The sequence below is a fragment of the Lissotriton vulgaris genome, chromosome 7, assembly GCF_964263255.1.
Source record: "Lissotriton vulgaris chromosome 7, aLisVul1.2, whole genome shotgun sequence".
Taxonomy (NCBI): Eukaryota; Metazoa; Chordata; class Amphibia; order Caudata; family Salamandridae; genus Lissotriton; species Lissotriton vulgaris.
Window position 1 is genome coordinate 1,642,776,355 of NC_141695.1, and position 21,939 is coordinate 1,642,798,293.

Consider the following 21,939-nt stretch of genomic DNA (forward strand, 5'->3'; position numbering starts at 1 on the left):
TATGCGGACATTGTTCCGCCGATCCCTTCCTTCAAATTCCTCCAGGCGACGGATAGCAATGTCATTGGAGGATTTCAGGTTACGGACCTTGGTCTGCAGGTCAACGACATCAGCGGTTAAGCTCGATGTTTTTATATCCAACGATTTGACCCTTTCATTGGTTTTTGTAAGGTCCGTACGGATCACATTTACATTGATCGCCACTGTATCCAACTTATGAGCAAGGGTCTCCATTTGCTTTCCGAGGGAAGACTTGATACCATTGATGGCGGCCATCACATCCTGTAAAGTCGGTTCCTTTGCCAGAGTCGATGAACCCCCCGCTTCCTCCAGCGCTTGACTAGGTCCACTAGGCGACCCCTTAACCTGAGCGTAACGATCCATCACGTTGGTTTTGGTTATAGCCACCCCGTCTGGTGGTTTTCAACCTCTGTTTATCTCCCTCCGATTTGTTCGCCATGTCGGAATAATCCTAGGTATTATCCAAATCAAGAGCAGGGGGGTGGGGGAACACAAGCAGGCCAACCAGAAAGCGGTAGACGGCACCCAACTGTAAGGGATGTCGAGGCAGCAAGGAGTCAAGAAAGCGAAAGTCCAAAATGGCCCTCGGGTGAAGGAACAAAAATGGACAAAAAGACAGTTTATAGTGCAGTCCAAGGCCAAAACTCCAAAAATTGTTCGGTATGCCCGAGCAGCGATCAGGATACAGGCTTTCAAAGCAATTGAGGCGTCTCAAGGCCCGGGATCCAACCCAGATGACAAAAACGAAAGCGGAACCAGACAGACTGCCTCAGCTGCCTTAGGCCGTTGTTGTTCAATTACGCCCTGGGCACCATGCTAACTCGAGCGCCGGGGATCCAAGAGGCGAAGGCCGCAAACTTTCCAGCGCCACAACTCCGGTCTCCGTGGTCCGATCTGTAAATACATTTCAGTTTTCGCTTCTCCTGTGGTTCATCCACACGAAGACGTCAACAGCAAACAGGATAAGTGACAGGATATATTCGGGAGGTTACGTGGGTCTCGGGACCCCTGTGCTCACGCGGACATCTTGGTTGCGCGCGAAGCTCTTCCCCCCCCCCCCCGCTCAGCAACTTCAAATGCTTATGTCTAAAAGTACGGAACAGATTTACAGAAAGCGAATGAAGGTGCGCTTCCTGAGTACTTTTCTACTTTCATGCGAAGTTTAGTGTAAATCTGTTGCACGTTTTTGTGGTATGCACAAGCTGAAATTGGACAACACATTTTTTTTATCCCCATCCCGTTTCAACCTTTTTCTCCTGCTGAGAAAAGCATGACATTTGTTTGAAATGTTTCTGCAAATCCATCAGTGAGGTCATAAGTTTTAGGCAAATCAAGAAAGGCCTTTTCAATGAAAAGTTTGTCTAAACTATAATTGTGTGTGTCTGTGTGTGTGTTTGTGTGTGTCTGTGTATTTATAATCTAGGGGCACGTGACTTTGGTAAATATAAGGACTAAACGAACCAATGAATGGGAAAGCCAAGCAGGTTGGGTTGGAAGGTGGGTATGGAGAGGCATGTAAACTTCTAAACACTTTTCTTAGCCATGCAAAATGCATGGACAAGAATGTACCACATCCTTAAGAAAATCAATCAATCAATCAATCAATCAATCACAGGCATTTATATAGCGCACTACTTACCCGGAGGGTCTCAAGGCGCTGGGGGGTGGGGAGGGGGGGGGGGGGGGGAGAGGGAGAGTGCTGCTACTGCTCGAATAGCCAGGTCTTGAGCTTCTTCCTGAAGGAGAGATGGTCTTGGGTCAGGCGCAGGTCGGTCGGTAGGGAGTTCCAGGTCTTGGCGGCCAGGTAGGAGAAGGATCTTCCTCCTGTTGTCTTTCTTCGGATGTGGGGGACGGCGGCGAGGGCGTGGCTGGCTGATCGGAGATGTCGTTTGGGAGCGTAGAAGTTGATGCGGTTGTTGAGGTAGCTCGGGCCTTGATCGTGTAGGGCTTTGTGTGCATGGGTGAGGAGGCGGAAGGTGATTCTTTTGTTGACGGGGAGCCAGTGTAGGTCTCTCAGATGTCCGGAGATGTGGCTGTGTCGTGGGATGTCGAGGATGAGTCTGGCTGAGGCGTTCTGGATCCGCTGGAGTCTCTTCTAGAGCTTGGCGGTGGTTCCGGCGTAGAGGGCGTTGCCGTAGTCCAGTCGGCTGGTGACGAGGGCCTGGGTGACCGTCTTCCTGGTCTCGGTGGGGATCCACCGGAAGATCTTCCGTAGCATGCGCAGGATGTTGAAGCATGACGAGGAGACGGCGTTGACTTGTCTGGTCATGGTGAGGGAGTCCAAGATGAAGCCCAGGTTGCGTGCGTGGTCTGTCGGTTTGGGTGCGCTGCCCAGGGCGGGGGGGCCACCAGGAGTCGTCCCAGGTGGAGGGCGAGGAGCCCAGGATGAGGACTTCCGTCTTGTCTGAGTTCAGTTTCAGGCGGCTGGTCGTCATCCACTCGGCTACGTCTTTCATCCCTTCGTGAAGGTTGGCTCTGGCATCGGCGGGGTCGTTGTTCAGGGAGAGGATCAGCTGGGTGTCGTCGGCGTAGGAGATGATGTTGAGGTTCTATTGGCGTGCGATGGCCGCGAGGGGGCTCATGTAGACGTTGAAGAGGGTGGGGCTCAGCGAGGATCCTTGAGGGACGCCGCAGATGACTTTGGTGGCCTCTGACTTGTACGGCGGTAGGCGGACTCTGTGTTCTTCCGTCGAGGAAGGAGATGATCCATTCCAGCGCCTTCTCCTGGATTCCGACGTTGCTGAGGCGCTGCACTAGGGTGCGGTGGCAGACAGTGTCGAATGCCGCGGAGAGGTCTAGGAGGATGAGGGCCGCTGTTTCTCCGTTGTCCATCAGGGCTCGGATGTCATCGGTGGCAGCGATGAGGGCGGTCTCGGTGCTGTGGTTGGCTCGGAAGCCAGACTGTGAGGGGTCGAGGGATCCATTCGTCTCGAGGAAGGCGGCCAGCTGCTTGTTGACGGTCTTCTCGATGACTTTGGCTGGGAACGGGAGGAGCGAGATGGGGCGGTAATTCTTGAGTTCGGTGGGGTCCGCTGTAGGTTTCTTGAGTAGGGCGCTGAGTTCGGCGTGCTTCCAGCTCTCAGGAAAGGTGGCGGTGTCGAAGGAGGTGTTGATGATGTCTCGCAGGTGGGGTGCGATGACTGCGTCGGCCTTGTTGAAGACGTGGTGAGGGCAGGGGTCGGTTGGAGATCCGGAATGGATGGAGTTCATCAAGCGGATGGTGTCTTCGGTGCTGATCGGAGTCCAGGCGCGGAGGGTGGTGGTGGGGGGCGGTGTGTCGGTTGAGTGCTGAAGCTGTTGTGTATGTCCGCGATCTTGTTGTGGAAGTAGGAGGCGAGGGAGTTCCAGAGGTCTTGCGATGGGGTGATGTTGTTGTTTCCGGCGTTGGGGTTGGAGAGCTCTTTTACGATGTTGAAGAGTTCCTTGCAATTGTGTGCGTTGTTGTCTAGCCGGTCCTTGAATGCAGTTTTCTTAGTGGCGCGGATCAGTTGGTGGTGCTTCCGGGTGGCAAGCTTGAGGGCGGTCATGTTATCCGGTGTTGGTTCCCTTCTCCAGGCTTTCTCGAGGGCTCGGCAGTTCTTCTTGGAGCTCTTGAGTTCGTCGGTGAACCATGGGGCCTTCTTGCTGCCGGGTCTGCTAGGCGGGGTCCTCAGTGGGGCGAGTTCGTCCGCGCTGTTGCAGATCCACTTTGTGAGGTTGTCGGCGGCCTGGCTGGGGTTCGCTGAGCTGGCGGGGGGGTGCTGGCTCAGGGAAGCGGCGAGCTGGTCGGCTGTGATCTTGTTCCAGCTTCTTCAAGCAACCGGTTGCTGGTGGTGGTGGATCGTTGTTCTTCTGAAGGTGAAGTGGACGCAGCTGTGGTCCGTCCAGTGGAGTCCGGTGGCGTGGCTGAAGGCGATGTCTTTGCTGGATGAGAAGACGGCGTCGAGTGTGTGTCCGGCGAGGTGGGTGGGGGTGGATACCAGCTGCTTGAGTCCGAGGTTTGCGAGGTTGTCGAGCAGGGTGGTGGTATTGCGGTCGTTGTTGTTCTCCAGGTGGAAGTTGAGGTCCCCCAGGAGGATGTAGTCAGCGGAGGGGAGGGCATGCAGGCTGACTAAGTCGGCGATGTCCTCGCTGAATTGTGTGCGTGGTCCCGGGGGTCGGTAGATCAGGGTGCCCTTGAGGGTGGTCTTCGGGTTGGTGCGGATCTGGAAGTGTAGGTGTTCGGCGGTTTTCAGGGTGTCGTCGGTGTTGGTCGTGATGTGGATGGTGTCCCTGTGGATGATGGGGATGCCTCCTCCAGTCTGTTTGATGCGGTCTCTTCGGGTGATCTTGTAGCCTTCTGGGATGGCGATGTCGGGCGCTGAGGAGTCGTTCATCCAGGTTTCCGTGAGGAAGGCGACGTCAGGGGCTGTGGTGTCGAGGAGGTTCCAGAGTTCGATGGCGTGCCTGTGGACGGAGTGGGTGTTGAGCAGGATGCACTTGAGGTGGTTGCTGCTGGTGTTCGGCTTGGCTGGTGCTGGTGCGGGGCAGGTCCGGATGCAGGTGAACTTGCAGGCGTGGCAGCTGAAGGGTCCGCGGGTGTGCTTCGGGTTGGCTCGGTAGCATCCAGGGATCCCGCCGGTGTTGAGTGCGATGAGTTCGGTAGCGTCGTAGGACAGTCGGGTCGTCTTCCGTCGGTGGGGGCCAGGGGTCCTGGCACTGGGCGCGGTCCAGGCGCAGACGGGCGCAGACGGGCTTACCTTTGGCGCGCCTTCGGCGCGCCCGCTGCGCGTTCGCACGGTCACCATATATGGCGAAGTGCGAGGGGGGCGGAGCAGCTGGGAGGCGGGAGCGGGGAGGGTACAGAAGAAAAAGGGGCGTGGTTAGCAGCGGTGGCGGGAAGCGGGGAGCGGGTAGGGAAGAGACGGGGGAAAACAGGCAAACGGGCAAACAGGCAGAAAAAACAATATTACATCCACAATAAAGTACAATCAACAGAGGGGCACACGTCAAGAAGGCGGGGAACAGGAGCCTGCAGGACAGGCGAGCTCAGCGCTACACGGAGACCACGCCGCTCGGTGGCAGGGGGCGTGGTCACACAGCAGCGGTCGGCGCAGCGAGGCAAACAGGCGGGAGGCACACGCAGCAGCTGGTGGCCGTGCGGCGCGGGGGTGTCCTAAGCTAGGTCACACTCACCTGCGTCGCACGGTCGCCATATATGGCCAAGTGCGAGGGGGGCGGAGCAGCTGGGAGGCGGGAGCGGGGAGGGTACAGAAGATGGCTGCATAACTGAGGAATACAACTGAGGAATACAAGGGTCACTGCTTTAACAGCTTATTTGGAATAGTGAAATAGAGGCATGGTCTATTTTTAAGACGCGCCAATGGTGTGAAACCCATGATAAATGGCTTTGTTTAGTTCAGTGTACAAATGATGGAGCCCAGAATTCATTTTGTGTGCTCTCAAACTGTGCCAGTGTTAACCTTCAGGAATCTCTTAACAATCATACACCATTTTGTAGTACTGTAAGAGGTCCGTGTTGTTATTTGTGTGCGAAAAGTAATGAAATGTATTCTATGTTAAATAAATTAATCAGTTCAAAATCTCCAGTACATCTCATAAATAATTGGATTCAAAAGCATCACTTTTCTTTAACAAAATAATTTGTAACATTCTCTTTTAGGCTTTACTTACGGCTGTGACTTCTCCCTACATCGAAATCCATGAAGGAACCATCCTTCAGAGTGTTAGAACATGCTACAACATCTACCTTGCCAGCAAAAATCTCATCAATCAGACCACAGCAAAGGCAACCCTTACTCAAATTCTCAATGTCATTTTCGCCAGGATGGAAGCTCAAGCTGTATGTGATGGTCTACTTTTCCTTATATCTTATGCATGTGTTTGTTACTTGGAAATGGTTATGCTCTTTTAGAGGTCTCCTTGACAACCTTTCTATAGAATCCACACTACTGAGTAGACAATTAGGTCATCGTATGGATTGGTTGGGAAAAGCGCATAATTTCTGTAGGAATCTCAAAAGACAGAGTTGGAGACACCATGTTATGTCTAGGAGAGAGCGAATTCAGCCAGGTAAAAATACTCTTATAGTTTCTTCAAGAAATGTGAGGATTTTCACTCAACACCAAATTATTAATCAGTTCCTCTGTATTTACTCTTTAATACTATTATGGCTTGGATATAGATTTAAGGAAAGGTAATGCTGGAAAGTCTGTAAATCAGTTAACGATAAGTCATACTAGTTTCACCCTACAGTGAAACCTCTAAACCGGTCTTTGTTTTCCATACCATTACCCAAACATACATCTTTGAAAAAATGTATTTTAAAATGCATACTTAAGTATGTGATCAGGTTTTCCATTCTATTTGATCTTTCTTTAAGACAGTTCACTATTTCAATAATCTGATTCCTGAAACAGCCTGTGTAATACAGAAAAAAATAGATGACCTTGAAAATGCATACTCCGGAGGTATCAAATGTGATTACTTGCATTAAAAGAAGATTCTGTGCTTAGCCTGTGCCACTAAAAGAAGAATAAAGATGCAAGCCTAAGTTAAGTGTGCAGTCAGTGTGAGAAAAACTTGAGGATTTCTGAATATACAAAAATAATCTTTAAGAAATGTCATTACAAATGCTTTTTTTAAAAGCAGGAGATATGTATGTATGCATAAAGCAATCTGTTGGAAAGTGTTTTAAGCTGCAACCTAATATTTTTGATACAACATTTGGAAAAAGGTATCCCTGATTGATCGTGATTCACTTAATATATACCTTCTTTATATTTTAGTGGCCTCTAATTACTTTGCCACTTTATGAAACATGTATATTATTTCTATTGGATACTCCAACCACCTGACTTGATCCAGAACTTCTTTGAGGCCTTCTCCTATCTAGTGCTTGGTGGCGCTGAGGAGGCATGGCTTTGGATCTGTCAGATGTCATAGTGATGAAGCTCGTCGATGAAGTTCCCAACAGCCTTGTTAAACTACATTTATATTTTTACCTCCTTCTACAGACTCAAGGCAGTGGACCTTTTTGTCCACTTAATATTTTTGTCACCCCTTTTGACCTTCTTAGTGCTGGAGGCCAATGGCTTTTTCTGACCCACATTTATCTGGTTTATGATGATTGATATCCCAGACTAATTCACATTTGAGTAATAAATGTACCCGGTGACAAATTATATATGTGTTTTGTAGGGATTTTCAAAAGCAATTGTGTAAGTTTTGGACTTTTCAAAGTCAGGCCACTTCTTCACAGAGACCTTCTCCTCACATGGTGTCCACATACATTGTCCGTCCCATAAGAATCATAAAAACACCTCATGCTACACCCATCTGAAGCTGAGACAGCCTGGGGAAGCCATCACCATAAAACGAGAGAGATCGATGAAGAGCAGTTATTTTTTATTCACAGCTAATTCCATTTCCTACAAAATCCACAATCTCTGCAGGTGAGGATTCAATCTTTTGTTGCAAATCCCATGTATCTTGAAACTTTCAGACAAGCCATGCCTCATGTTGCACCGTCTTTGCACTCTGCCTCATCGCCTGTGGCCCCTGGACCGGGTAAGAGTTCTTTATAGCCTTTCTTTTGGTTTCAGTTACTATCTTGGTGTATTGCCTTAAAGACTTCAGCGCCTCTGGCTTTCGGATTGCTGCTAGCAGCATTTGAATCAGTACCAGTGGATTCATCCGTCAACTTTTCATCTACACCTATGATAGATGGGTTCCTAAACTCAGTTTAGAAAAGAATATATAGGCTCTTTTCTGATAATGAAACTATTTAGAAGGCCAGAAGCTGTTGCTTTTTTTTTTTTTTTTTGGTAAACCTTTATTTACACACAGAGCAAGTACAGGTATGGGCCTACAACCATCACGGCTGGCCGCTAGCACGATTTGATCAGCGCAAGTAAAGCATGTCATTGAAAACAGTTGTTCGCCGCCCACCGACACAATACCAAGATTACTTAAAATTCGCCCACTGCTCGTCACACACATAGCAGGATCAATAAAGGTTTCTTTTGAAAATTTTAAAAGGAGAGCAGGATCCAGAACCGTATATTCAATCAAGAACAAAGGAAGGGAGTACGATATTGTAGGATATTCACAGACAGGATGACTGCAGTTAAAATAAGAGCGCCGGAACGCCTTAAACAGGATAAGAAGTGAAACCATTACACGTTATGTCGTCATAGCAGTCCAACCAGCACATCCCAGAACATCCCAGAAACATCCACCCTAATAGAACAAACTGGACAGATCACAGAATACACTACCCAGATCCCAGGAAAGAAAGAAAGGGAAAGAAAAATAAGGCCATAGAAACAATAAAAGGACCAAACTAAGAAGACCCATCCCCCCAACCCCCCACCCTGCACTCCTGTAGATGGCCATGGCCCACCCCCCCTAACAGTGTGCCTGTCGCCCCTAAAGAACATAAACCCCCAAAAGAAACATTCATAAAAGAAAGAAAGGCAGTTACGAGTAAAGTGGAGGAGGAACACCAGGCCAGCTCCCGGCCCCACCACACCCCGCGCCAACCCTCAACACAATAAACAACACTGAAGCAAACACAATCAATCCGCAAGAGGGAACAAGATACACTGTTAGCCCGCAGAGTTACATAGTTAAAACGTTTCCGAGTCCAACCTTTTCCATCAGTCCGTTAGCAGTCTCAGCTCAATGGAATCTCCATCACCCCTGACCCGCCCTATCCAGCTCACCCATATGCAGCAACCAGTCAATATCCGAAAAGAATATTCTGGGAGACTCAGGTTTCCCGAGTGGGGAATACAGTCGGCCATGTTGCGTAGAGGAAACGCGGGGATCAAGCCACACCAGTATGTCCATCAGACGTCACGGCGGGACAGCACAGGGGAACATTGGTGTTTGAAATGTAGGAACCGTTCCATTCCAATGTCGGATCCTCGTCGGAGCACTCAAGGGCGCTGCATGAACAACCAACCCCTTCGGTGTCACAGAGCCAGTGGTCCCATACTCAAAGGAGTCACCCAGTGGGCAACCAGGAGTGGTAGGAGTCGGGTCCCCAACGAGTTCCCAAGTCGGTAGGGTATCAGAAGCGCAGCCATCTGTTGTGCTCACAAGCAAAGCGGCAGACGCCCAGGGCATGGGTGGCGCCTCCGTCCTCGGGGTGACAATAATGGCGTCCAACTTTTCTTCCAGGATCCGAGCGTCTCGTTGTAGGGCACGGCGGAGGGCGCCAAGAGCCAGAACCAGGTCGCAAACCGTTAGCCCTTCACCATGCGCCGCAATGTCAGCACGCCTCCCAAATGCATTCCTTTCATCACCTGGAAGCAGCCGAAGCCGGGAGACACCACCGCAAACAGCCTCACGGTCAACATCCAGCACCGTGGAGGACCGGGAGCGGGCACCAGACAAAGAAGAGGGGGGAGTGCATGGCGTCACAAACAGGCTAGGGGAACCAGGTGCAGCAGTCCGGGCAGTCAACTCAACCCGGCGGGTCCCGTGAGTAATGAAATTATTCACTTGCATGATTCAGGGAATTCCCCCGGTCTCAGGAAAGCCGGGTTCCAATTCTGGCGGCCGCTGCGTTGAGCACCCCCGTCTGGAAGCAGCAGCCCGTCTGAGGAGGAGTCGAGATCGCTCCACAGCGCCAACGCCGGAGTCGAGGCACAAACAGAATCGGGACAAAATGCGCCCCAGCTTGGGCGATCGGTCAGGTTTCACGTACCGGAGGCCGCCATTTTGGTGTCGGCGGTCAGCACAGCTCTCCACACCAGGCCCCGGCTCCGAAGTCTTTACAGGCCTCAGAGAAGATGGGACGAATCTCTGGCATCCGGGTAGGTAGGAGTCCCGGAGGCAAACAAACAGCGGTCATTTCTTTTCCCCTGCACGATTTCGTGATGCGGGCATAGGATAGCGGGCAGGATATGGTCGCGAGGCGGAAAGGTTTACGGAGCCGGGCGCCTAAGCGGCCATCGCGGTCGCCGGCCTGGCTCCTCCCCCGCTGTTGCTTGTTTTGATGACCTTTGTTGATTGGCTTCTAATAATTAGGCGTTTCAAGAATCGATGAAGATGACAAAACAAGTTATTAACCAAGCAAACATTATCTTGCTTGTCTGAATTTACAATAATCACTTTTCTCTCTCCATGTTTTACTTAAGTAATTAAAGATGGGCTAAGCTTTGAATTTTCCTTGATCTACTGTTAAATTAAACCCTAGCCCTGTTAATGCAATACTTTCTTAAGAAGCTTACATCTCGAAGCCCTTTTTTGCCTTTTTGTGAATCATGAGGGAAGCTTTAATGACCGCATGGGTGAAGCCTCAAGTCAGCACCCACTGTAAATGGTCTCATAGCCAGTATTTTTTTTTTAATTCTTTTTTATAAAACAAAGTTTTATTAATTTTTGACGGGTGTACAAATTACATTATTGCTGATTATTTCAAGCCTCACAGCCAGTAAACCGAGACCTAGTTATCTGAAAGTACTTACCATTCATCCCATAGAAAATGTCAATTCAGTTTCAGTCTGCAAAGCTGCCCTCTTGCCATTTCTGGCACATCAAGTATCAGAACAGCCTTATGCAATGGACAGCAAGGTTTTTCAGTAGGCTTGCTTGACACTTCAAACGTGCATTACTGCGTGCCTCATGGCATGGTGCACTCAGATCAGATCAATGTACTTTATTCGACTCAAAACGAGCCATAAAAGATTGCATACATACATTTTTATTAAAAAACAGATAATTATAAGCAATAAAATACAAGTTAGTACAAATGCTTGGTATTTACTACGGATCTTAAAAACAGTAGAAAGGTGGTTTAAAATACCAAATATAATCTCTGAAGTTCCTAGGGAAAGTAAATAATCCATTGCGAATTCATGAGTTCTAATCCCTGCTGCTAGTAGTAATGGACGAATGAACTGCCTCTTCAGTGGGGGGTCGGATAGAATTTACAAAATAAGATAAAGTGCTTAGTGCTTTGACGTGAAAAACTGTCACAAGGGCAGACTGGGAGTGAAGAAAACCATTAACCCAGAATAGAAAAAGCAGCCAAGAAATGTATTGTTTTTTAAACGGAACCTGATCAGCAAAACTTTCCGCCTTTCATTCATGTCTATTTGTAGATAGAGGGCAAGTTTTATTTGTGGCTGAGAAAAAGGCTCCGAGTGTCCAGTAGAATTACACATTGCACTTGGCCGCTCAAGGCTTTGTTAAAAAAGTGATTTGATTGTAGCAGGTGACACATTTCCTAAAGTATCAGGATTTGTGTAATACTCTGAAACTCCCAGCTTAGCAAAGCTTGTTTTGATAAATCTTAACCAGGATATATCTAAGCTGTTATCCAGTTTCATACATTCTTATAAAATTGTTCTACAGAAATCAGCCTATGGATTATTCCAAATTCTTATCCAGAGCAGCAATGACTATAATGTGATATAATCTTTTAAGAAACTCAAACCAACTTCCTCATGACAAAATGAGGCAGAGGAACTCTGGGGCACTGCAAGAAGTCTTCTTACAAACTTGTTTTCTGCTATTTGGAGTGAGTTGAAGTTTACATATGCCCAGACCCCAGCCCCAAAAGTTACTCCTGGGAGGCTTTTACTTTTATAAATACATACAATGTCTTTGATTGGCTTATGGCCTAGTCTCTTAGCAAATCTGAAAATGGCATCAATCAACTTTTGAAATTGCATGGCTCTAACATTTCCAGTTAAAATCCACATCAAATGGTACCCCAAGAAAGGTGAAATGAGGGACTTACTAAATTTCTTCACCCCCAAGTAAAGAATTCCTTGTTTGAGACTTTTTTGGCCCATGTTTCATTATAAATTATTTAGTTCAATTGACCTTTAGTCCCAAGTCATTCATAAAAGCATTAAGGAGCAAGCAGTATTTGTAGGCCGTTAGCTGTCCTGGCTATCGGAACAGCATCGTCAGCATATAGTAATACAGGGATTCAGCACAAGTTAATCCCCGAGTGTTTTCCCCACCTTACATAATTGATCTCCTAGCCCATTGATTTATAATAAGAGAAATGGGGCCAGGACACAAACCTACCTGAGGATAATTCTTCAGTTTGGTCCCCCTTGCTGTTACAGCGTACTGAAGCTGATGTGTGTTCACAGAGCCTACAAAGCAGATGCTCCATCGATCCCCATCTGTTCCATTATGGAGCATAATTTAGGACAATTCACTGTGTCGAAGGCACGTTAGGTCCATAAAGGCTATGCGTACACAGCCCTTTTTTGCTTTTGTATATTTTCTGACAGTGCCAGATTTAGTGTCTGCTCCACTCTTCGCGTCCTGGCCTGAATCCAAACTGATAAATAGAGAGCACTTGAGACTCAAGGGCCCAGAGGTCTAATTAAGCCAGGATAAATCTGCCCAGGATATTAACTGAACTGTCCAGCAAGGATATTGGGCGGTAGCAATGAGGCTGGCTTTTATCTCCCTTTTTGAAGATCTGGACTAAAATGGCTTCCTGCCAAGTCTTGACTAAAGGTCTCACTATGGCGGGTTTTAAAACATTAGGTCTTAACGGAGCCCAAATATCTGGTAAATGTTTGGTCAGATCAACTGGGATTCTATCTTGGACCCGGGGCTTTCTCTGGGAGGCTATTCTCAATTGCCTGCCTCATGGCATTGGGGCACTCGTGCACCTATGAATTTATGCAACATGTCCAACCTTCATTTGGCACCTTTTTGTTCTCCAGGCACATTGTGAAGGAGGACATTGCTGCTGCAAAACAAGGCTTACAAAACATTGTGTTTAGCCTATAGGCACCAGCTTCGCCCCCTACAACACACATAGTGACATTCCTTACTGAATTCTTGAGATGTACAGTGCAGACTGAAAGATATGCGATATGCCATTTAACTACGAGCAGTTGTTTGATAAAAAAGCATCAGGGTTTTTGAGAGGTAGAGGAGCAGAGCTACTGTACATTTCTTTGGACAAGTCTCCGTAGCTCATGAAGTTCACCAATGAAATTGCAAGCTATTGAGCTCTCATCATTCTTCATCAATAGGTCTCCCATACCATCACTACCAGAGTGACAAGAAGTGCTGAAAAAAGGACCTCAATCTCATTCTCTACACTGAGGATTAAAAACACTTTTGTGACATGATGCTCAGTACTTCATGAGACTCCATGTAGTATTCCTATTGAGATGGAGGATGACTACTTGAGGACAGTGGGTTCTTAATATCATCAACATGGAGTACTTCCTCTCATTTTAAGACGACCCCCCTGTTCTCTTATGTTTTCATGCCGCATAAACTTCTGGCTGAACAAAGTTCGATCTATGCTCAAGAAAGTGGCTGTAGAGAAATATACTCCATCAAAATGGATATTCTATTCTGCTTCATTATATCCTTATTGATAGTCGTAATCTTAAGAATAATTTCTTGCTGTGTGCGGAACACTAACATCCAATATAATAAACTGCGAGCGGCTGAAAAGTTCAGCATTATGAAATACGGTGAATTATCTTCTAAAAGTCTACCCAGTCACCTTTTCTGAGTATTTAGACTGATATATATAAAAAGGATTAGGAACACGCTTCTCAAAACTACATTGTCGCACCTAAAACACAGCACAATGTTTAGAGAGAAAAAGAGCTGCTTCATAGGGTTGCATCAAAAGAAATATAAAATGGCACCTTGCCCCTTTAAGACTCATGGGACTTCATATTCCACATCCTACGATTGTTTCTCAAGGCAGTTTACATCTATTAATGCTAGGAAGTATTTAAGCATTTTTCCCTTTTATTTCCATCTTTTTCTACCACTAGCTTCACATTCAGATAAGTAGTGTGAATGCTGGCAAAAAATGTCCAAAAGATGATAAACAAAGACAGGTAAATAAATTGTAGACTCCATCAAGGTTCCTATTCATCATCGGTGAGTTGACAGTGCCAGTCTGTTCACCATTGAGGATGTTGTTACTTCTGTCCCCTGCAGATCGTCACCACCGACAGTCATTGACCAGCAAGTCTACGGCTTTGTAATATTTGTGACCACCATCCCTGTCACACTCACCGTATGTTATCATCTTGAATTAGTTGCAGCTGTCAATTGCATGCAATTCAACATGGACATCAGCCTTGATGTTTGCCATGTTGTGACATTTTATTGATCAGACTTCTAAGAAGAGGTTAAGAGGTTATCACCAGCTCAGACCTTGATGCCTACAAAAGGAATACTTCTATGTCCCTTAAAAGGATTAGACCTGTGATACTTAGGTAATCTCCTTTACTAGAACATATATAATTGCCTGTTTCGCCATCCGGCGATTTGGATGTTGATCACCCTTCGTCTGGGCATACCTGCAAGTCTTCTACTCGCTATCTATCTGTGTCCACCATTTCTGAAGTGACTCATTGTCCTCATTTACTTTCACATCTTTAACAACCTCTCCAATGAGAATTTTGCCAATGGATAATGATAATACATTTCAGAGCATGCTAATTGAGGGAGAAACACCTCCGGCAAATGATTCTATCATTATGCAGACTTTACAGCGGAGGGCTTTACACCCAGTCCTCAGGATAAGTCTATTGGGCATAACGGAGGAGAAATTTTTAACACCTTAGATGGTAAAATCAGCCACACCATGCTTTAAAAAAATTATAATCCACCCCAACAAGATCCTGCTCTTGAGATCAGATCCTAAATGTCATTTCTACAATGTTTCTGCAGTTCACAGAAAGCATGCCTCATTACTGCAAACTTCAGTACGACCTGACAGTGAGAGGAAGTAGGTGGGTGACACAGAAAAAAATGTTGTGCGGGAAGATGTCATCGCCCTTAAAACAGCAAGTGCAATGTACTCTTTAGCTGAATGTAGAAAAAACTTACCTGTTTGGGTGGTGTGGCTCCCAAGGGGAGGGCTAACATCCTGGAGGAGAGAGCAAAAGAAAATATTTTGTACATCAAGACATTAACATAGAAACAGGACCGGTATAAGGTCAGTACACATGCATACTGTATTTTGAGACACAGGACCAAGAAACTGGGGATGTGGTCAAGGAGCAAAGGACAGCTCAGAAGAAAGAGGATGTCATGCAAAACGTCGGACCACACACCAAAAGCAATAAGTATGAGGGTGTGCGCCAAGACAAGAGGACTCTGATCGAGAAAGCAGGCAAAGCGAGCCAACCTCCGTGAGTCCCAGAACTACCACGACCCAGGGGACAGTTGATGGCTTCCCATATGGGTGCTGGGTGGTAATGGGCCAATTACCACCCTCCTGCTTCTTCTTTTCCTGAAAGAAGTGTGGTATAAGGTGGGAGGGGGAAGAAGGGCACAGGGAAAGAGGGGGACTCCTAAAAGAGGGGAAAAGTAGCTGAAGGCCTCTAACAAGAGTAACTTAATACAGAGTGAAATAAACACTCCCTAGTAATTAAAACATTATTTTTTTTAAATACCTCCTTTCTTCAATGGACCGTCAATAAACTCTGTATATTAAGAACTCTAATTAGAACAAGAAAGGTACAATAAGAAAGTAGAGCAGAAATTAATGAAAGAAAAATAGAAGAGCCTAAGACAAGAAAGCCTGCGCAAGCTGTTCATTTCACTTTTATTGAGAGAAAGTAAACTCCAGGGGAAGGTAAAGAAAGGGAAACCAAATAGGAAATGAGAAAGTAGAGAAGGAGAAGACTCCAGAAAAGAAACATTAAGCGAAGAACCAGTTTTTGTCTAATGATTTTAATTTTTATATTGTTTTTCTACATGGATACCTACTAATTGACCAGATAAGTAAAGAAGAACTGACAGAGTTGGAACTGACAGAGTTAGAACTATCAGAAGGAAGAAACCTAGAATCAATATTAGATGTTAAAAACCTATAACTTTTATCCTGAAAACTGCAAATCTTGTCTTATTAGAAAATAACCATATTAAAGAAACTAAGGGGCCGATGTAGGTCAGTCGGTAACGGGCGGAAATCGGTATTTTCGGCCGTTACCGATCGGTAAATAGGTGATAGGCATGTAAGGGGCATTATTTTACCGAATCGGTAAAATTACTGATTCGGTAATTTTACCGATTCGGTAAAATAAAAAATCAGTAAATTTACTGATTCTGAGCCACCCATATGTAGGTGGGACTCTTCAGAGTCCCAGGAGCCTTACCGAATCGGTATTTTACCTTCAAATCCAATTTGATGGTAAAATACCGATTCCGGTGTGCATGCACATTTGTGCATGCACACCTATGCCATGTGACAGGCAGACCTGCCCTTAGGGCATGTATGCCTGCCACATGGCACCCGAGCCTGTTTTGGGGGTGCCAGAGGGTGTCAAAGTGACACCCCCTGCACCCTTGTGAAAATAGGTATTTACCGATTCGGTAAATACCGAATTGGTAATGCTCATTCATTCCTATGGGCTTCAAAGCCCATAGGAATGAATGGGCATTACCGATTCGGTATTTACCGAATCGGTAAATACCGAAATCATCTGATTCGGTATTCCAGCACATCTGGAATACCTACATGTCGACACCATAGATTTACCGATTTTCAATTACCGAATCGGTAAAATTCGGTAATTTAAAATCGGTAAATCTATTTCACCTACATCTGGCCCTTAGTGTACACTAATAGGCTACCTCCTTCTGCCATTTTTTAACTGACTATTTACGCCCACGTCTATTACCAATATGACCAAGAACCTTTGGACGGTGTTTAGTTCCCTTGCTGTCCCTACCAACAGGAAAAGGCATTATTAGGGCCGAAGGTACACATACCATCCCAGACAAGTCTAAATTATTTAATCTCTGAATCAACCTACAGCTTCATCTGGGAGACTGTACTCTGACAGGAAGCATTAACTTCTCCTTCGTCCACCGTCCATCATCTATTACAATGTTGTCGCAATGACACAACATCTAAAATATTGACTCGAAATTACAGACAACCGATGAGTGCTAACTATTGCAAAGGATGCTAACTATTGAAAAGGATGTCTGCTTACTAATATTCTGAACCCCTCCACCAGTTATACTACCTAAGCGGTCTACAAAATTCCATCTAGCTGTACTGTACAAAAAAAGAGCAATAGAATAATACCCTCTTCCCCCTTCAAGAAAAAAGTAATTTATTGAGCATTCCAAGATATTTCCAGGTTTAGAAAAAAGGCTCAACAAGGAGTTCAGACCAATCCTAGATATACACCTTACAAATTAACAGATCAGAAGAGAGTAGTTCCACATTCTAGGGCTTCTTCAAATTATTGAACATCTCAAACCGGGATATTGGATGTGTGTTCTGGATCTACAGGATGCCTACTTTCACATTCCTGCTGCTAAAAGAGACAATCTCTATGCTTTATAGTAGGTAATTTCCACCTTCATTTCACAGCTTTACTCTTTTGTCTAAAGTCTGCCCCACGACTTTCTCCAAGTGCATAGCAGTAGTGGCAGCCCATGCCCATTGACAGAGAATATTAGTCTACCCACATCTCGGCAATTGGAAAATAAAAGTCCACATTCATTGGAAAGTTGCAGCCAACAATCTTGCTGATGCACTGCTTGGATTTACAGATAAACATTTAGTGAGAACATCTGTATATATGCTATCCTGTCTAGAGCAATACTAGACACAGCATATGAAGAAAAATGTTTCCTTTGGAAGACATTGCTATCAGTTTGGAGAGAAGTGCCATCTCTTCAAAGCTCCCAATCTAACAGCTCATCAGATCCCCTCTTTACTAATTTTCGATGGCATCTTGCATAGTTATTGTCCCAAATGCAAGACTGAATATGAGGCCACCTTAATAGTATATGGAGGTTATGTGACCTCAATGAAAAGACATTTGAGATGACAAACTTCAGCTCTTGATAACTGCAAAGTAATGTCTCTTGTGGTGTTGCAAGGAGCCCATGCCTTTCCAACAGGATGTTGTGGTGCAGATAAACGTCAAGAATGCATCCTTTCTTGCCTGGAAGCCCATCTAGGGGACTTTTTCTTGCAAGGTCTATGGTAGAAAAGCCAGAATCCCTGTGAGAGGATTGGTGTTGGGAGTGTTCTCAGTAGTCCGCAACTCTGGGCTCTTATGTCATGGTCGTGGAGGCCAGCTCTTGTTCTCCTTCTTACAGCGTACGGCATTGGGGTACCTGATGTAGAGTGTATTAGGGACTTCGTGCCTTGGGTCAGCATGCAGATATTTGCTCAGTGATGCAGGAAGGTTTGTTACAATGCAGTCACACATGCAGAGCAGTCAGAAATACACATAGTAATATGACTGAGGTAATTTTCTCTTCTCTTTCTGGTGGCAGTCATATTGATTTGGGAGATATTTTTTAGACTGAATGCTGCCCATGGAGCTCTTCCTGTTTTAACTTTTTTATCTTTTGGGACACTAGGCAGAATCAGTGTTAAAGGCTGTGGGAACTACCATTCTTTGTAGGGCAACAATGTAACTTGGTGGGTTTCTTCACTGGGCGTTCTAGTTCACAGCCCAGCCTTCCTCAGTCGTGCACTTTTGTTGTTTTGCTGCTCACTTGATTCCCCTTTTTAGGTTCCACCCTTGTGTTCTGCCCTTCTCCACTATTTAGCCCTCATGTTGTTATTTCTCCCTTGGCCTTCTGGTTCTCTTAATATTTGCTGGAAATTTCATCAATAATGGGCCCTTATGTGAACCCATAAGGATGAGTTCCAGCGTATTTTGAATGTTTATTGCTTATTATCACTAGTTCACCCATACTCTGAATCCAGTCTTCATTTTGTGTTGTTCAGAACCATTGAGCCTCTACTTCTGTATCCATCCGGATCAAGGCCCATTCCTCTGTTTCCTTGTTTTGCGCACAAGGTTCTCTAATTCTCTTATGAGTCAGTTCTGATTTATTCTGGCCAGGCCAGGTCCCTAACCCTTGGCTAAGTTGTTATTAAAGCAACAGATCTTGTAGCGGACTTAGGTTTGTATACTCTCCTTAGTAAACTGGTCAGCAAAGTTTATATATGCCTTTCCAATGTTTCTATTGATCCCTGCAGTATTTTTGTACTTTCAAGCTTTGATGATCCTGATTACCCCTGAGAAGCCTAATCAGTTCTGGGTCCCGGATTTTCTACAGATGTCAGTAAACCACACGAGGTTGCTATACCAACTGAACCTCTTGGCTAGATAGCAGTGTAATATATTCCACTGAAAGTTAACATCCTTGAATTTTGCAGCATGGCTTATGAGATAAGAAAATCAGGTTACCTTGTTCTTGTATGAACTTTTAAATAGAGGCAAAAAGACCATCCACAAGAGCCTCTTGTTCTTTCAGATGGAAGCAATCAATTTTGTTTGTAGTGTCAAAGGAATTATCACAATACCATCTCTTGCCAAGAAGAAGCACATTTGCTCTATGTATTAAATATGGTTTAAGTCCAGTTACAGTTCTCCTCAATCGAAGTCCATCTTGGGGCTACCTCATCCTATGGAAAGCTCCTCATTCCACTGCAAAGCTCCTCATCTGAGAATCTTTTTACAGGATTCCCATGACTAAGGACTTTCTGGAAGGACCGAAGAAAGTTTTTCCTCCTACAAGAGTTCCTTCATCCACTTGGGAACTTAATTTGATCCTTTAAATTGCATGGGCCCTCCTCTTGAGCGTATTCGCAAAACTTCATTCCAGCATCTTTCATGAAGACCTCTTTTTTTAGTGACTGTCACTTTAACTTGTAGGGTTCATGAGATATATGTCAATTTGGCAGTAAAGCCACATACATTTTGCATTCAAATAGGGTGGTCATGAGGACACATTCATCTTTCCTTCTGAAAGTAGTTTAGGAATTTCTTATCAACCAGATCAATACTCTATCTATTTTCTTCAGCAATCCTGCTTCCCAAGTTGACCATTCTTTACATCTACTTGATGTCAGGAGTATGTTGTGTTATTCCTTAGGATCAAAATTTTCTTAAATCTAGTCCTCTCTCACCCCATACATGTAGGCCTTTCCGCCTTCAATCTCTGTTTGCATTGTCTCTTGTATTTCCACTTGTGCCAGGGAAATGCAGACCTCATTTTTCTAGAGGCAAAGCGACAACTACAGAGTGACTGAGAAATATCCCTTTATCAAACATCTGCAAAATTGCTACTTGGAAGTATGTTTTGGTAGACACAACTTTCTTAATTCTTATTAGAGAGCGGACTGTAGGGTAGGTTAAGTTACTCAGAGAAATTCTTCTGGAAAATATTCTATTTTGACTACACTATTCACGAAAACTACTGAAGACTCATTCTTGTGCTGTATAACCTAGGGTCACTAGGGAGAATTTCTTTAAGTTTTCTACTCTATAATTACAATTGTGACTGTCAATGAATATCCTACAATACAGATGAAAGGTTACTTATTTGTAATCCTGGTTCTGCTTAGGAGGCATCTTTATTGAAGTACCCAACAACCTATTTTGATCTTGGGAATACAACATACAAATTGTGAGTTTAAACCAAATTTATCTTCACATACTTCTCAATAAGAACTGACCAAGGCATCTGCCAGTACAAGGCATGTTGTTTTGGGAAGTGTGTGCTTAGGTTTTTTTAAATTCAACAGCCTGAATATTCAAAAAATATTGCCTGTATAGACTTTTTAGAGCTCAGTGTGAGAAGTTGGCCTGATATGCAGTGCTCACTATTCTAGTGATCACTATGTATCAGTCCAAACAACCCTTATTGATGATTGGTTGTAAGTCAACCTGATAGACCAGCTATCCTAGTAGCATGGACAAGAGCAGTCTTTAGGCTAAACTCTAGAGGGCGTGTTAAGCCAGCTGTTATACCATCACATATACCCCTTGAACCCCAAGTGAAAGGACACCACACAAGTTGTTATGAAAATAAAAGGATATTTATTATAACACAACAGCCCTGGACTCTTTATGAGGACAGGGCGCTAAGCACAATACAAAGCTCTTAACCCCTTCCATGCTCATGACGAGCTCAGCTCGTCATGAGGTAGCCTGGAGCTGTGCTCATGACGAGCTGAGCTTGTCATGAACAATGGAGTTCAACATAACTCAGCACAGGAGGGGAATTGCCTTAGCAGCCATAGTGTTAAAGAAATACTGAAAGTCGCACAATTTACACAAATGCCCGCGGGGCACGAAAAACCATATACTCTACAAGTGGAATGCGAAATTACTAGCAGGTAAGTACTACTCTCAGAGACTTTAGAAATGCTAGGCCTACAATGCTGAACCCTTAGATTAGAAGCAGGAGGCCTAGGGACGTCATGTGCAGAGTGGGAACTCTCACGCGTGATGCGGGACAAAGTCTATGGTTGCTAGAAATTACAAAGTTAGTGTTCTCGGGCGAACCCGACTAGGTAGGTCAAAAACGAAAGTGGATCTAGACACTTAGAGATTTGGACTACGCTGGAGCACCGTGGTACTCGTTTTACCTAGCCCAGGGGCTGCGGCTGCATAGGGTTCAAGTGTCGTCGGGTTTCTTCGTTGACGAACCAGGAGCCTGAAGTGGAAGTTGCTGGCAGGCGACCAGTGAAGATGTTCCGGGCCGATCCAAGGACTGGATCAGCTGAAGAGAGTACCTGTAAGCGGAGGGGACCAAGTTCTGAATCACTAGCCAGTGATTAGATGGGCACCAGGATGGCACCGGATGAAGTCACCTCGACCAGGTGAGTGGGCGACGCTGGGCTCTGCAGTCTCTCGGACCAGGAGGCGTTGTCGGCGACCCGGATGGAGGTGCGAGCTGTCCCACGAAGGTATCTGCTGTCGGCAATGCTGGACCCAGGATTGGGGCAACAACTCTTGGCAAATGCAAGCCCACGCGGTGGACTCAAAATGGCGTCTGGTGTGGACCAGGAGGCTCCTCTGTTGGAGGGGAGCAAGGGCCAGTCTGGAGCAACCAGACCAGCGATGGAAGTATCGTAGTTCGTCGTCAGGAGGGCTACAAGCCAGCAGGCAAGTGGCCGGACAACGCGGTGAGCAGCAAAGA

At 45.7% G+C, this 21,939-nt stretch overlaps 1 protein-coding gene across 1 annotated transcript in view; it reads left to right on the plus strand.

Annotated features, from left to right (window-relative positions):
* The window catches only part of ARFGEF2 (ARF guanine nucleotide exchange factor 2), a 548,111-nt gene that overhangs the window by 143,846 nt on the left and 382,326 nt on the right, over window positions 1–21,939 (plus strand). The window contains exon 5 of the mRNA XM_086932618.1: window positions 5,663–5,842. Coding sequence (XP_086788744.1) covers window positions 5,663–5,842 — 180 coding nt within the window. The remainder of the gene's footprint in view (window positions 1–5,662; window positions 5,843–21,939) is intronic.